A 14,182-nucleotide genomic window follows, 5' to 3' on the forward strand; every position below is an offset into this window, starting at 1 on the left:
CCCTACACTAGGCAAACTATGGAGAATGTTTTGGTGACTACTATTGTACTATTCCTGAAATGCTTTGAGAAATATAACACCTTTGGAAAAAAAATAAAAGTAGAACATCTTAGACAAATAGATGGTATTATCAATACAATGTAATTCACACACCAAAATGATCCCAATCTTCCTGCAGATTCTGAATTTCCAGCTGGTTCTTGCCCTCAGTGAAAATAGGTTTTGGGTTCTTTTCAAAGCCCCCAGACAAGATGCCACCCTGCCAGTTCCGAATATAAATTCTTCCATCAGCATCAACAATAGCTGAGAAGGAAAATGACAAGGGAGTGGGGAGTAGGAAAAACAAACAAACAAACAAGATTTTAGAGGCAAGTCAGCTTTCTAAATGGACATAAAAGAAACAAAATACCCATGAATGGATTTATTAAGGAAATGGCATCCAATACACATAGGCATCAGTCAGCTTAAAAATACCTTTGGAGTTCATGGGGGAGGATCTTCCCAGCAGATTTACAGAGGAGACGGTTTCTCTGATTATCCCTAACTTTAGCAGGAAAAGTCTAGAAGCTTTGCAAAGTCTCACAATCAAACTACATGACTGCCATGTGCCAAGCAAAAGTCTAACAGAAAGGGGACTGCAGAGCTTGAAAACAATATCGAAACCCTCTCCTAGAGTACCTGGAGCCAATATACCACCCAAGTTTATGGTTTACCTGTAACATTTCTACAATTGGTAGCATTCAAATTAAAAACTGAAAGTTACATTCCAAATATTCTCAATTACCTCTTTTTGGGACTAAAGTTAAGCTTGCAAAAACAAAAACAAAAAATTGCTTGATGACATGCCCATTTGACTATCCTTTCATAAAGAAATATCACAGAAAAGTTAGAATTGAGTCTACCTCCCTGTAACATGCTGCAGAAGATAAAAGACTCAGGTACAATCTGTCCTTTTCAGAAAGTCTTCCTTTTCAGAGGACAGGATACTGGCAAGTAGATAAGATTGTAAAAAAGTACAAGTCCTCACTTGGTGTGTTGCTCTGCAGAGGGGTCTCCAAGGGGCGAGTCAGAAGGTAGAAGTGTTCGCAGGCATGTAACGGGATACTAACCGGCTTCTCGTTGGACAGACCCAGCTCGTATGCCCACTACAAATGGACAGATTTATTTGTTGGTGGGAAGAGGAACAGAAACACAAATGAGCAAGTTAAGCCTCTTGAAAAGAAATTAATTTCAAGTGGCTTCTGTGTGCTCTTGCTAGAGTGACAGGTGTGGGAAGCCAAGTTTCAGCCTGCTTTAATTAGTTCAAGTATTTGGATGGGGAGCAACACTATATTTTTAAAACTCTTGAGATCCACTATTCAAAGGCAGGAAGATGAATACCCAATGAGGACACTTTTTCCAAATGTGAATTGGAATCATTGCCTCCTACCATAAGACACTTCTCAGGTAACTTCTTTCTTCCAAACCCATGTTAAGAAAACACAAAAACCTGCTCACCATTTTGGGAGGCAGCACTTGCCAGGGCAAGAGCCACATCAGCAGAGGACACCACAGCATCCTCAGGAACATGCATGGCCCCCACCAGGTCGTGCACATTGAGGAGAGGGTAAAGTTCAGCCACTTTCTTTGGGGAGATGATCTCTGAAGGGATGCCTGTAACACTGCCAATGAACACAAGGGGACAATGACATTCATGGGCTCTTTGCAGAGGTCAGTTTGGCAAAGTCAGGACAGGCTTCTAGCCTCTTACGTACTTCAAACTTGAGTTGATGCGCTTCAAGGAAATGAGCCGGTCCTGTGTTTGAGCCAGAAAGATTGAGCCTGTCCTTATGTAACCTGTAAGGAAACATCAGTCAAACTGAGACAGACCAGACCAAATGTAAAGAGGGCTTCACTGCATTATAGGTTAGATGTGTCCCAAATCCTAACAATGTCACTCAACATCCCTGGGTAAGCCAATTAGCTTCCTTTGAACTTTTAGTGAAAATTTAAAATACACCAGATGTATAAATATTCTCAGCTCATCATCTTCTGAGAAACAAACGAGGTCCTGATGTACATAAGATTGCTCATAATAGGCCGGGATGGTGGGGCATGCCTGTAATCCCAGTGGCTCAGGAGGCTAAGGCAGGAAGATCTTGAGTTCAAAGACAGTATCAGCAACTTAGCAAGGCCTAAGGAACTCAGTGAGACCCTGTCTCTACATAAAATACAAGAAGGGCTGGGTATGTGGCTCAGTGGTTAAGTGCCCCTAAGTTCGATACCCAGTACAAAAAATAATGGCTCAAGAATCTTTTTTAGGCAAGATGTGACTTAGAATCCATCCTTTTTTTTTTTTTTTTCACTCCTAGGCAATTTCACCTTTCCTCTTCCTAGTCTTGGTCAGAGTATAATACTTGGCAAAAGCCACACATAACATTAGCTATCAGAGGGCAGGTCCTCCCTCTCCTTCCCTAGTACAAACAAACAATGGGCTTGTCACTTAAGCTCAGTCAACTGGACCCTCAGTTTGTAGCAAGTGGGTTAATGACTGGAGAGCTCTCATTTTAGGGGCAGCAGTGTCCTGGCCATTCCTATTCCTCACATCCTGGCCCCCCGGTTGCCTCCAGCTGGCAACCTCCTGCCAACTCCACAAGTGCCCAACATCCTTCCAACAAGCTCCATTTTTTCCTCAAGTTTAACAGTCATTTTGGAATCAATACACATGATATATTGCCGCAGTCTGGCTGGGCACAAATCACGAGCCACTGAAGCAGGAACAAACTTTATTTTTAAACTGCAGGAAAACACTTCACACAGCTCCCGGGGAATCCTCCCGAACGCCACGAGGCTTTTCTAGGAACCCCCAGCCGGAAATATCTCTCGCGGAAATCCCTCCTCCTGCACTTCCCCAACCAATGGGAACTCTCGGGGAATCCCCGGAAATCCCCACGAGAACTCCAAAATAGTGCGAGAACTCAAAAGTTGCGGCAGAGGCGGATAGTAATGCCTCGCCTGTCAATCAATACTGTTGGCAAAATGCCAGGGGCCATACAGACTCGGCCGTGGCTCTCAGCAATATATTACTACTATTACACTTGAGTCAATGAAAATCCTAAAACACTTTCAGTTCTTGTGAAGGAAACAATGATCAGTCAGGTATCTTCAAAATTAGGATGTATAGGGGGCTGAGGTTGTGGCACAGCGGCAAAATGCTCGCCTAGCACGTGTGAGGTGCTGGGTTCGATTCTCTGTACCACATAAAAATAAATTAAAATAAAGGTATTCTGTCTAACTACAAAAAAAAATTTTTTTAAATAGAATGTATAGTCAGGATAATTTAAATAGTTCAAAATCTCTTGAAATCATCAGATAAATATGCCCTACACTGACATGACAAGAAGATCCCAGTTTAAAGGATCTGACATTTCAGAGCCTGGTGATTAAAAATAGTAGATATACCAGCTTTGTGCAGTGATCTTGGCCAGTGATCTGTGGGCTAATCACACGCTGGATTTCACTTTAAGACAGATGAAGGGGTCAGCAACTATTTTGTAATCATTATGAAAGATTATTTAGAGGAAGGTACTACTTACTGAATATGCACAATAAAGCATGTTACACTATGTTAAATCACATTCCCAAAAATTACATTTTACTCCACCCATTAATAAGATTAAAATTTCATTATTTTCCTACAGAAGACTTTAAAGGTTTTGACTAAAGGAATTCTGACATATAATTTGTGTTGTTAGATGTTAAAAGTCACGGGCTGGGGTTGTGGCTCAGAGGTAGAGCACTTGCCTACCATGCATGAGACACCGAGTTTGATCCTCAGCACCACATAAAAATAAAATGTTATAACTAAAAATAAATATTTAAAAAATGTTAAGAGTCATAAAATAGAATTCTTATAGATCAATAAAGAAACAAAGGAGGGCTGGGGATATGGCTCAAGCGGTAATGTACTCGCCTGGCATGCACGGGGCGCTGGGTTCAATCCTCAGCACCACATAAAAATAAAATAAAGATGTTGTGTCCACAAAAAACTGAAAAATAAATATTAAAAAAATCTCTCTTAAAAAAAAAGAAACAAAGGAGACATATGATATTAAAAGGCAATTCAAAGAAGAATTATAAATGGTCAGTAAACCTATGAAATGATTTTTAACTCAAAGAGATGTAAATAAGAATCCTGAAAGTTTTTTTTTCCACCCCTCAGGATTAGCAAAAATAAATACCCAATGTTGAGAAGACTGTAAAGAAATAAGCACTCTCTCTTCTAAAAATCAAAGGGAGATCAGTAGAGAAAGGGACCAAAGGGTGGGAAGTGGGAAATGCTGGGGAGTGAAACTGGCCAAATTATATTATTACATTATATGCACATACAAATATTTAACAACTCCCATCACTATGCACAACTATAATGCACCAATAAAAAGTGTGGAAAGAAAAAGAAATAAGCACTCTCATACACTGTTGGTGAGGGTATAACCCTTTAGGAGAATGATTAGGCAATAACCATCCAAATATAAAGTACCTATATCCTTTGTCCAACTTATGTCTTTTCTAGAAGGAATCTATTCTTTAGAATTAGGAGAAAATAAAGGTATTTGGACAAAAATCTTAACTGAACCATTATGCACAGTGGCAAAAAAGTAGGTAGGAGGGGCTGGTGTTGTGGCTGAGGGGTAGAGTGCTTGCCTAGTACACGCGAGGCACTGGGTTCGATCCTCAGCACCACATAAAAATAAAATAGATATTGTGTCCACCCAAAACTAAAAAACAAACATTTAAAAAAAATAAAATAAAAAAATAAAAAGGTATTGTGTCCAACTACACTAAAAAAATATTTATTTAAAAAAAAAATGTGGGGGGACCTATAAATAGATGACAAGCTTTGAATGGCAGGTGCTATGGAACACCGCTCTGCAGTTAAAAAATGAAATAGGATTATGTGTTAATCTGGAAAACAGCCTAAAATGTACTTTTATTTAACTATTATTAAAAGTGGCTGGGGGCTGGGATTGTGGCTCAGCAGTGGAGCGCTCGCCTAGCACGGGCAGGACCTGGTTTTGATCCTCAGCACCACATAAAAATAAAGGCATTGTGTTGTGTCCATCTAACCTAAAAAATAAAATAAAAATTATTAAAAAAAAAAAAAGTGGCTGGGCGCAGTGGTGCACACCTGTAATCCCAGTGGCTTGGGAGGCTGAGGTACAAAGATCTGAAGTTCAAAGCCAGACTCAGAAACTTAGTGAGGCCCTGAGCAACTCAGCAAGACCCTGTCTCAAAATCATAAAAAGGGCTTGGGATGTAGCTCAATGGTCAAGCGCCCCTGGGTTCAATCCCTTGTACATAAAAAAAAGTTACCATATTTGAGGAAATAAGAGAAACAATTTCAGATATAAAGTAAGTACAGAGAGGGACTGGGGTTGTGGCTCAGTGGTAGAGCGCTTGCCTTGCACGTGTAGGGCACTGGGTTCGATCCTCAGTACCGCATAAAAATAAATAAATAAAGGTATTTTGTCCATCTACAACTAAAAAAATATTTTTTAAAAAAATATGGTACATGGGCTGGGGATGTGGCTCAAGCGGCAGCGCGCTCGCCTGGCATGCGTGCAGCGCTGGGTTCGAACCTCAGCACCACATACAAATAAAGATGTTGTGTCTGCCAAAAACTAAAACAATAAAAAAAAAAAAAAAAAAAAATATGGTACAGAGAGCACATGATGAATTGTTAAATACATGTATTAACAAAATGTCACATAAGAGGCTGGGGTTGTGGCTCAGTGGTAGAGCACTTGCCTAGCATGTGTGAGGCACTGGGTTCAATCTTCAACACCATATAAAAATAAACAAATACAATAAAGGTATTGTGTCCATCTATAAATGAAAAAAATATTTAAAAAATGTAATATAAAAGTTTTGAGAGAGATGAGGTCTAGGTAAGGTGAATGGTGTCTGAAATAGACACTTCATAAATTACTGATACATCCGGATTTTTCAGTAAGTAGGATTTGAACAGACTGAGAAAAGTTGATGGGCACTTACTTGTTAATTTTAAAGACATAAACCAATATATTAGGCCATGTGTGGGGGGACAACCCTTACAGATAAAGACTATAACTTGTCAGTTAAATTTCAGTTTGAGGGCTGGGGTTGTGGCTCAGTGCTAGAGCACTTGCCCAGCATGTGTGGGGTACTGGATTTGATTCTCAGCATTGCATAAATAAATAAAATAAAGGTCCATCAACAACTAAAAACATACGTATAAAAAAATTTTTCAGTTTGGGTTGGGGTTGTGGCTCAGTGTTATTGTGCTCACCTAGCACATGTAAAGCACTGGGTTCGATTCTCAGCACCACATAAAACATAAATAAATAAAGGTGTTGTGTCCCTCCTACAGCTTAAAAAAATTTTTTTTTGTTTTTTTAAATTTCAGTTTAAAGCCAGGCGTGGAGGCACACACTTGTAATCTAGCAGCTCAACAAGTTATGTGACTTGCCCATGGTAACGTTCCAGCTGGTGGCAGACTGTGGACTAAAACCCTAGTCTTAATTACCAAATCACCAAGCAAACCTGGTATAGGATCAGATACAGTAAAGACTTTTAGTCTAGAGACAGACCAGTAAATGGCAAATTACCTGCTTACCTGTTTGAATCCCTGTTTCTTGCTCTAACTGATGGTAGAGTCTGTTTGAATAGTCTGCCATCTTCTGCTCAATGGTCAACTGCCTGGCAGTGCTCAGGATGCCAGCACAGAACCTGGTGGAGCCAGCAGCCAACCTGCAAGACGGATGCAAAATGCTATTAGGCAGACTCACGTATCGGAGTATGTTCGAGAACCCTCATTATAATATTGTTTGTAATATCAAAAAATGCAAATACGGTTTAAAATTTTGGAGATCACCAAATCTATCTGGGGTGGGAGTTCCATCTCTCCCAAGATAGAACTCCTTGAGTACCCCTGATAATCGCTCTCGCCTTAGGGAGAATGTCAGAAATATAATTTTAAGAATAAGGGATGGGCTGGTGGCTCAGTGGGGTTGTGGCTCAGCACAGCACTTGCCTAGCATGTTTTTTTTTCTCAGCACCACATATAAACAAGTGAATAAAATAAAGAGCCATCAACAACAAAAATTAATATACAATTAAAAAAGAGAGTGGACTGGGACTGTGGTTGAGAGTGGACTGGGACTGTGGTTCAGCAGTAGAGCGAATGCCTAGCATGTGAGAGTCCCTGGGTTCGATCCTTAGCACCACATATAAATAAATAAAAATAAAGGCATTGTGTCCATCTACAACTACAAAAAGAATGAAAAGGGTTTTTTTAAAAAGATATTTTTTATGTGGTGCTAAGGATCAAATCCAGCACCTCACATGTGCTAGGCAAGCACTCTAAACTGATATGTGTGTGCATTTAAGCAAATAAGTAAACAAGGTAGAGGAAAAACTCCGACAGTAGAATGCCAAATAAAAGAAGAAGGATGAGGAAAGAAACCTCACCATTTGGCAAGCATCATGGTGGTGGGTGCAGTCAACTGCCAATGGAAGTTAAGCCTGGTAAGTGGAGGTATGACATTAAGATATTGGCAAAATCTCAGAATCCATCTCCCCAAAGGTTGCTAGCCCATTATAAGAGGGCAGAAGGGGCAGGGCACATTTGTAATCCCAGCTATTCAAAGTTCAAAGCTAGCCTAGGCAATTTTGTGAGATTATCTGAAAAACTGGAAGGAGCGGGAGGTGGGGAGGTAGCTCCATGGTAAGAGTGCTTGCCTAGTCTGATTCAATCTCCAACTCCAAAAAAAAAAAAAAAAAAAAAAAAAGTGGCTCCGACAGAGATACTCAGAGGACACTAACAAAACTGGGTGATCAGGATTATTCCCACCAGTAGTACATGCCAGCCATGCACCTCCTGGTGTGGTACACTGCAAAAAGCCTAGCACCATTTCTGTGGTCTTCCCGCCTAAAATTTTTGGTCTCATTGTGGTGACAGATGTACAACTCTGTGAACAGACTAACAGCCAATGACCTATGCACTTGACAAGGATGACTGGTACGGAATGCAATACATTGTTCTTGAAAAACTGTGTGACCCGAGTTTGATCACAAGAAAACATTAGTTGAACCCAAACTGAGAATTATCCCACAGAGAGAAAGGCCTGTACTCCTTAAAACTGTCAAGGACACGGGAACAGGGAAGGGCTGAAGAACTGTGCCAGCAGAAGAGACATGACAACTGAACACAAGTTCCTGGAGAAAATACTGGACCAGAAAGGACAGAGAGACCTTATTGGAATGGTTTGCAAAATCTGAGTGAGGCTGATGAATCTGATAGTAGTGCTGTATTCATATTTTCCTGATATTCAGGTATGATGGTTATGTAGGAGGCTGTACTTGTTTTTTGAGGAAAAAAACACCCTGAAATGCTTAGAGGTGCTGGGTTATCAGGTCTGCAACTTATGCTGAGATAGTTATAAAAAAGGGAATATATACACACACACTCTCTCTCTCTCTCTCATAGCTATGTGTATACCCATCTACAAAGAACAGAACAGGTGATACAACAGGTACATTAGAATGTTGACAATGGGGGAACTTTGGTAAAAAAGATATGGATATTCTCTGTACTGTTCCTGAAGCTTTTTAGTGAATTAAGTCATTTCAAAATAAATTTGCTAGAAAATATTATTATTTAATGCAAATATGCCAATTATTACAGAATTTATAAAATATATAGAATTAAAATATACAATAACACAAAGGGCAAAAGGAGGTAAACAATTATACTGTTATGTCCAACAATACTCAAGTAGTGGTATAGTAGTACTTCATAATGGACAAATAAATTAAGAATACATAGGGCTGTAATGTTTCTCTGTTGAAACTAAGAATTTTATGATTAAAAAATGCTACTAGGGCTGGGACTGTGGGTCAGCGGTAAAGCGCTTGCCTTACACGGGCGGGACCCGGGTTCGATCCTCAGCACCACATAAAAATAAAGGCATTGTGTTGTGTCCATCTACACCTAAAAAATAAATATTTTTTTAAAATGCTACTAAAAACAAAACAAAACAAAAAACAGAATACATGGGGCTGTGGGTGTAGATCAGTGGTACAGCACTTGCCTACCATGCAGAAGGCCCTGTGTTAAATCACCAACACCACAAAAGGAGGAAAAAAGAATACATATTCTGATCTCTATAATCATTAAAAAATAATACAAAGGCAGGAGGGTTACAAGTTCAATAGCAGCCTGGTCAATATGGTGATACCTGTCAATAACAATAACAATGATGATGATGATGATGATACAGAGTAGCTTAAAAGTCCACAAAGATAGGGGCTGGGGGTGTGGCTCAGTGGTAAAGCACTTAACAGGTATGTATGAGGCACTGGCTTCAATTCTCGGCACCACAAAAAAATAAAGTAAAGGTCCATTGACAACTAAAAAACTATTGGAAAAAAAAAAAAAGTCCACAGAGATAAAATAGAATACTAAAAATATGTGATTCATCTAAAGGAAGGCAAAAACTGAAAAAGAGGCAAAGCCCATAAAGAAAGCATATTTCTTTTGGGGGAAGAAAGCAATAAAAATCTAGCTAAAAGATAACTGTTTACCTAATGTAATTTACACTATTTTACAAGCACAAATTTTTGTTGAAGTCTAAAATGTTACAGAAAACTCAAAACTGTCAAGGTCACCAAAAACAAGGAAAGTCCAAGAAACTGTCACAGCTCTTAGGAGTCTGAGAAGACATGATGACTGGGAGAAATGGATCCTGGGTGGGATCCTAGAATAGAAAAAGGATATTAGGAGAAAAGTGAACAAAAATAAATAAAGAATGAGCTTTTGTTAATACTAATGCATGAGTTCTGATTTGGTAATTGTAATAACGTAAGATGTTAGGTGAGAGTGGATGTAGGGAGGATGGGGTTATAGCTCAGTGGTAGAGGGTTTGCCTAGCATGTATGAGAATGAGTTCAACTCTCAGCACCACACATAAATACATCAATTAAAAGTCCATTGACAACTAAATAATTAAAAATAATAAATAAATTTAAAAATTAAGGGCTGGGGTTATGGCTCAGCAGTAGAGTGCTCGTCTCACACGCATGGGACCCTGGGTTCGATCCTCAGCACCATGTAAAAAATAAATGAGTGAAATAAAGGTATTGTGTCCAACTATAAATTAAATATTTTTTTTAAAAAATTAAAAATAATTAAAGAAAGTGCATAGGGTATATGGGAATTTTCTAATAACCGTCAGTTTTTCTGTACATCTAAAGCTGTTCAAAAGTAAGCTAATTAGGACTGGGGCTCAGTGGTAGAGCATTTGCCTAGCATGTGTAAAGCACTGGGTTCAATCCTTAGCACCACATAAAAATAAATAAATAAGGGTATTGTGTCCATCTATGATTTTTCTAAATATTTATTTTCCAGTTGTAGTTGAATACAATACCTTTATTTTATTTATGTATTTATTTTTATGTGGTGCTGAGGATCAAACCCAGGGCCTCACACGTGCGAGGCGAGTGCTCTACTGCTGAGCCACAACCCCAGCCCATGTCCATCTGTAATTAAAAATATATATTTTAAAAAAATAAGGGCTGGGATGTAGCTCAGTGGCAAAGCATCTGCCTTGCATGATATAAATAAATAAATAAATAAATGAAAATCAATAATGGAGATATAGGCAGAATGCAATCACTTTTATCTCAGTTCAAAGTCACAGGACTTAAACTACTGGGTGACAACAAAGAGAATGAGATAAAATGTGTTGTAAACACATACATCCTTTTTTTTTTTTTTTTCAGTACTAGGGACTGAGCCCAGGGAGCTCTACCACTGACTACATCCCCAGCCCTTTTTGTTATTTGTTTCTGAGACAGTATCTCAGAACTCCAACTTGCAATCCTTCTGTCTCATACTACCAAGTAACTGAGATTACAGGTATGCACGTGTAATCTCTATATAAATCCTTTTAAGATACTTGTTTTGTTGAAATCTACTACCTTTCTAAAAACCCAAACATTAGTATCACTAAACAAAGTGCAGAAGATTTCACCTCAGTTCTTCTCATGACACTGAGCAACGTTTGGATTAACTATTGGTGGGACATTATTGTGGAGAAGAAAGGGAATGAGGGAGTCCCTTACCATTAGTACAGCACAGCCACAAGCTAAGTCCCATTTGATCCTTACCTGCCCTGCTCCAAAAGGACAATATCTGTCCACCCCATCTTGGAGAGGTGATAGGCCACAGATGTGCCCATGATTCCACCCCCACAGATGACAACCTGGGCCTGGGCAGGCAGGGTGATAGAATGTGCCTCAGCAGTTGATGTGTTGCTTCTCGCCAAGGACCAGTTCTGCCATCCTGGGCTGGTTCTTCGTCTTCGGGCAATTGATAACAACCGGTAAAACATTATGTCTGTCACCAACCAGGAACTATGTTCTTGCTAGCTAAGGCAATCCCAGGAATTCAAACTAGACAGAGAGAAAAGCAAGCATATTTCATTACATTTAACTCAATGCATAGAACAAATGAGAAAATGATTTAACAAAGAATAGTAATAATTCATTTGACATATTTGAGGACCTGAGTTTCAGACACTTTGCTAAGTATAGCTATGGAAGTGAACAAGAATAAGGAAGCCTCTGCCTTTATAAAAGTTACATTTGAGGGGCTAGGGCTGTGGCTCAGTGGTAGAGAGCTTGCCTAGCAAGTGTGAGGCACTGGGTTCAATCCTCAGCACCACATAAAAATAAAGGTATTGTGTCCATCTACAATTAAAAATATATTTTTTAAAAAAGTTATATTTGAGAGTTTGTGTGAATTAGTGAGAGGCAACCAATATACAAAAAAAATTAAAAAACGTTAATGTAATAGAGTAATAACTAGGGGCATATTTAAAGTAGGATGGTTAGAAAAGGTTTTCAAGGAAGTGACATTTGAAAAGAGACCTGACAGATGAGAAGGAACCAACCATATGAGTGTTTACACAGAAAAACAAGCATGTATGAAGGTCCTGAGGTGGGGAAGGGAGGGGGTATGGAGTTATAAATGATGGTAGAATGTGAAGATCATTATTATCCAAAGTACATGTATAAAGACACAAATTGGTATGAATATATTTTGTATACAACCAGAGATATGAAAAATTGTGCTCTATATGTGTAATAAGAATTGTAATGCATTCTGCTGTCATATATTTAAAAAATGAAGTAATTGGGGAAAAAGAAATTTATTGCTGCTGTTTTGTATATATTATCATGAATATCAGTTTAAGAAATGTAAATAATATTCCTAATTAGAATAAAATACACTCCATGCTTGTATAATTTTATCAAAATGGACTCTACCGTCATGTATAACTAAAAAGAACCAATAAAAAAGTATGCAAATGGGGCTGGGGATGTGGCTCAAGCGGTAGCACGCTCGCCTGGCATGCGTGTGGCCCGGGTTCGATCCTAAGCACCACATACAAACAAAGATGTTGTGTCTGCCAAAAACTAAAAAAATAAATATTTAAAAAATTCTCTCTCTCTCTCTCTAAAAAAAAAGTATGCAAATAAAAAAATAAAAATAATTTTAAAAAAGGTCCTGAGGTAAGACAGACTTGGATGAGACCAATAACAGAAGTCAGCATGTCTGCAGCATGTTAAAAGGAAAACAATCCAGATAAATCTGGAGATAAAGGCAGAAACAACCATCATGAGGAGATAGAATTTTATTCTAAGTGTAAAGAAAACTCACTGAACGAGGGGAGTGGAATAACCTGCTACATTTTTCACAGGTCAGTCTGGCTCCATGGTAGGGTGGATGGTAGAATGAGAAAAGTAGAGAATTAGGAAGCTACTGCAGTAGTCCAAAGAAGGGTAGCATGGCTTACACTAGATAGTGGCAGTCAGAGAAAGTTTCTGAAATGAGAGAACTTATGTGCTAACGAAGTGAATATCAAAGTTGGAAAAAGGAGTAAAAAGGGATGATAGCTAAGATTCTGGGATAATCAACTAGTGCCAGTTAGTGTGAAAGACTAGGAATGAGGAAGGAAGGAAGGAAAGAAGTGAGGAAAGACAATGAGCGAAAGGGTAGGCATACAGGAATGGACAACTAAATGTTACTCACTTAGAAATGCCAAGCAACAGCTGGATATATAAGATGGCAACATGGTAAAGAGTTAGGGGTGTCCTTACCCTTAAATACAATGCTTAAAACCCTGTCATTTAGAGAGGAAGGAGAAGAGCACCCGAGGTTCCCCAGTATTTACAGACTGGAACAAGAAGGGAAGGACAAGCGATAAGAACAGAATACTGTGGTGGACTTAAAGAGAGCATCCAGATAAAAAGAGAACTGGCTACAGAGATGGAGAAAGAGTAGTCAGTGCACAGAGAAAAGCCAGGCAGAGGCATGTCACAGATGCCAAGAGAAGAAAGTGTTTCAAGAAGAGGTTAACTGCAGAGGCTGGGGATATAGCTCAGTGGTACAGCACTTGCCTGGCATGCATGAGGCCCTGGGTTTGATCCCCAATGCCACAAAAAAAAGGGGAGGTGAGGTGGTGTTAACTGCAGACGGTGTTGAACAATCTGGCAAGACAACCACGTGTCCAAAGGGATGCGAAAACATAAAGGCTTTGATATCCTCAAAAAGGAAACATCTTCAAGTATTAGGGATAAAACAAAATAGAGCAAATTGAAGAGTAGACAAGACAAGGGAGTAGACAACTCCATTACATTTTACTCTGAAAGGGAGTAGAAAAATGAGACAGCAGAGAAAAATGTGGGGTAAAGCAAAGTTGTTTGCTTTTTAAAAGATGGGAGATATTAAAAGAATGTTTTCTTCTGGTAGGAATGGCCCAGCAGAAGGGAAAGGGGCCAATATCAAAGAATGGAATCCTTCAGAAGGAAAGAAGAGACGAGCCCCAGAGTCCAAGAGAAGGATAGCAGGCCTCAAGCTTCCATAGGTGGTCTGGTGGAGATTTAAGTATCAGATATCTTTCCCTGGGAAGGAGAGGATTGTCAGTCATGTAGGCTTATCATTTACACACCCAAGTCACAGTTGGTAAGCAAGCAAACATTTCTACAAGACAACAAATATAATAGGTTAGAAAAGGAAAAAGGTATAGGCTAGCAGCACTAGCCGAAATAGAAACTAGACTAGGAAGGTAAGAGGTGAGCTGAGTCTTGGGGGAGGGGG

The 14,182-nt window shown here is 39.2% G+C and overlaps 1 protein-coding gene across 1 annotated transcript in view; it reads right to left on the minus strand.

The window, feature by feature from the left end:
* The window catches only part of Pdpr (pyruvate dehydrogenase phosphatase regulatory subunit), a 37,768-nt gene that overhangs the window by 18,757 nt on the left and 4,829 nt on the right, over positions 1 to 14,182 (minus strand). Inside the window, 6 exon segments of the mRNA XM_048792416.1 lie at positions 154 to 303; positions 1,028 to 1,145; positions 1,394 to 1,661; positions 1,755 to 1,836; positions 6,635 to 6,768; positions 11,188 to 11,472. Coding sequence (XP_048648373.1) covers positions 154 to 303; positions 1,028 to 1,145; positions 1,394 to 1,661; positions 1,755 to 1,836; positions 6,635 to 6,768; positions 11,188 to 11,411 — 976 coding nt within the window. The 5' untranslated portion in view covers positions 11,412 to 11,472.

This window comes from Marmota marmota, unplaced genomic scaffold (genome assembly GCF_001458135.2).
Source record: "Marmota marmota marmota unplaced genomic scaffold, marMar, whole genome shotgun sequence".
In the NCBI taxonomy this organism is placed as follows: Eukaryota; Metazoa; Chordata; class Mammalia; order Rodentia; family Sciuridae; genus Marmota; species Marmota marmota.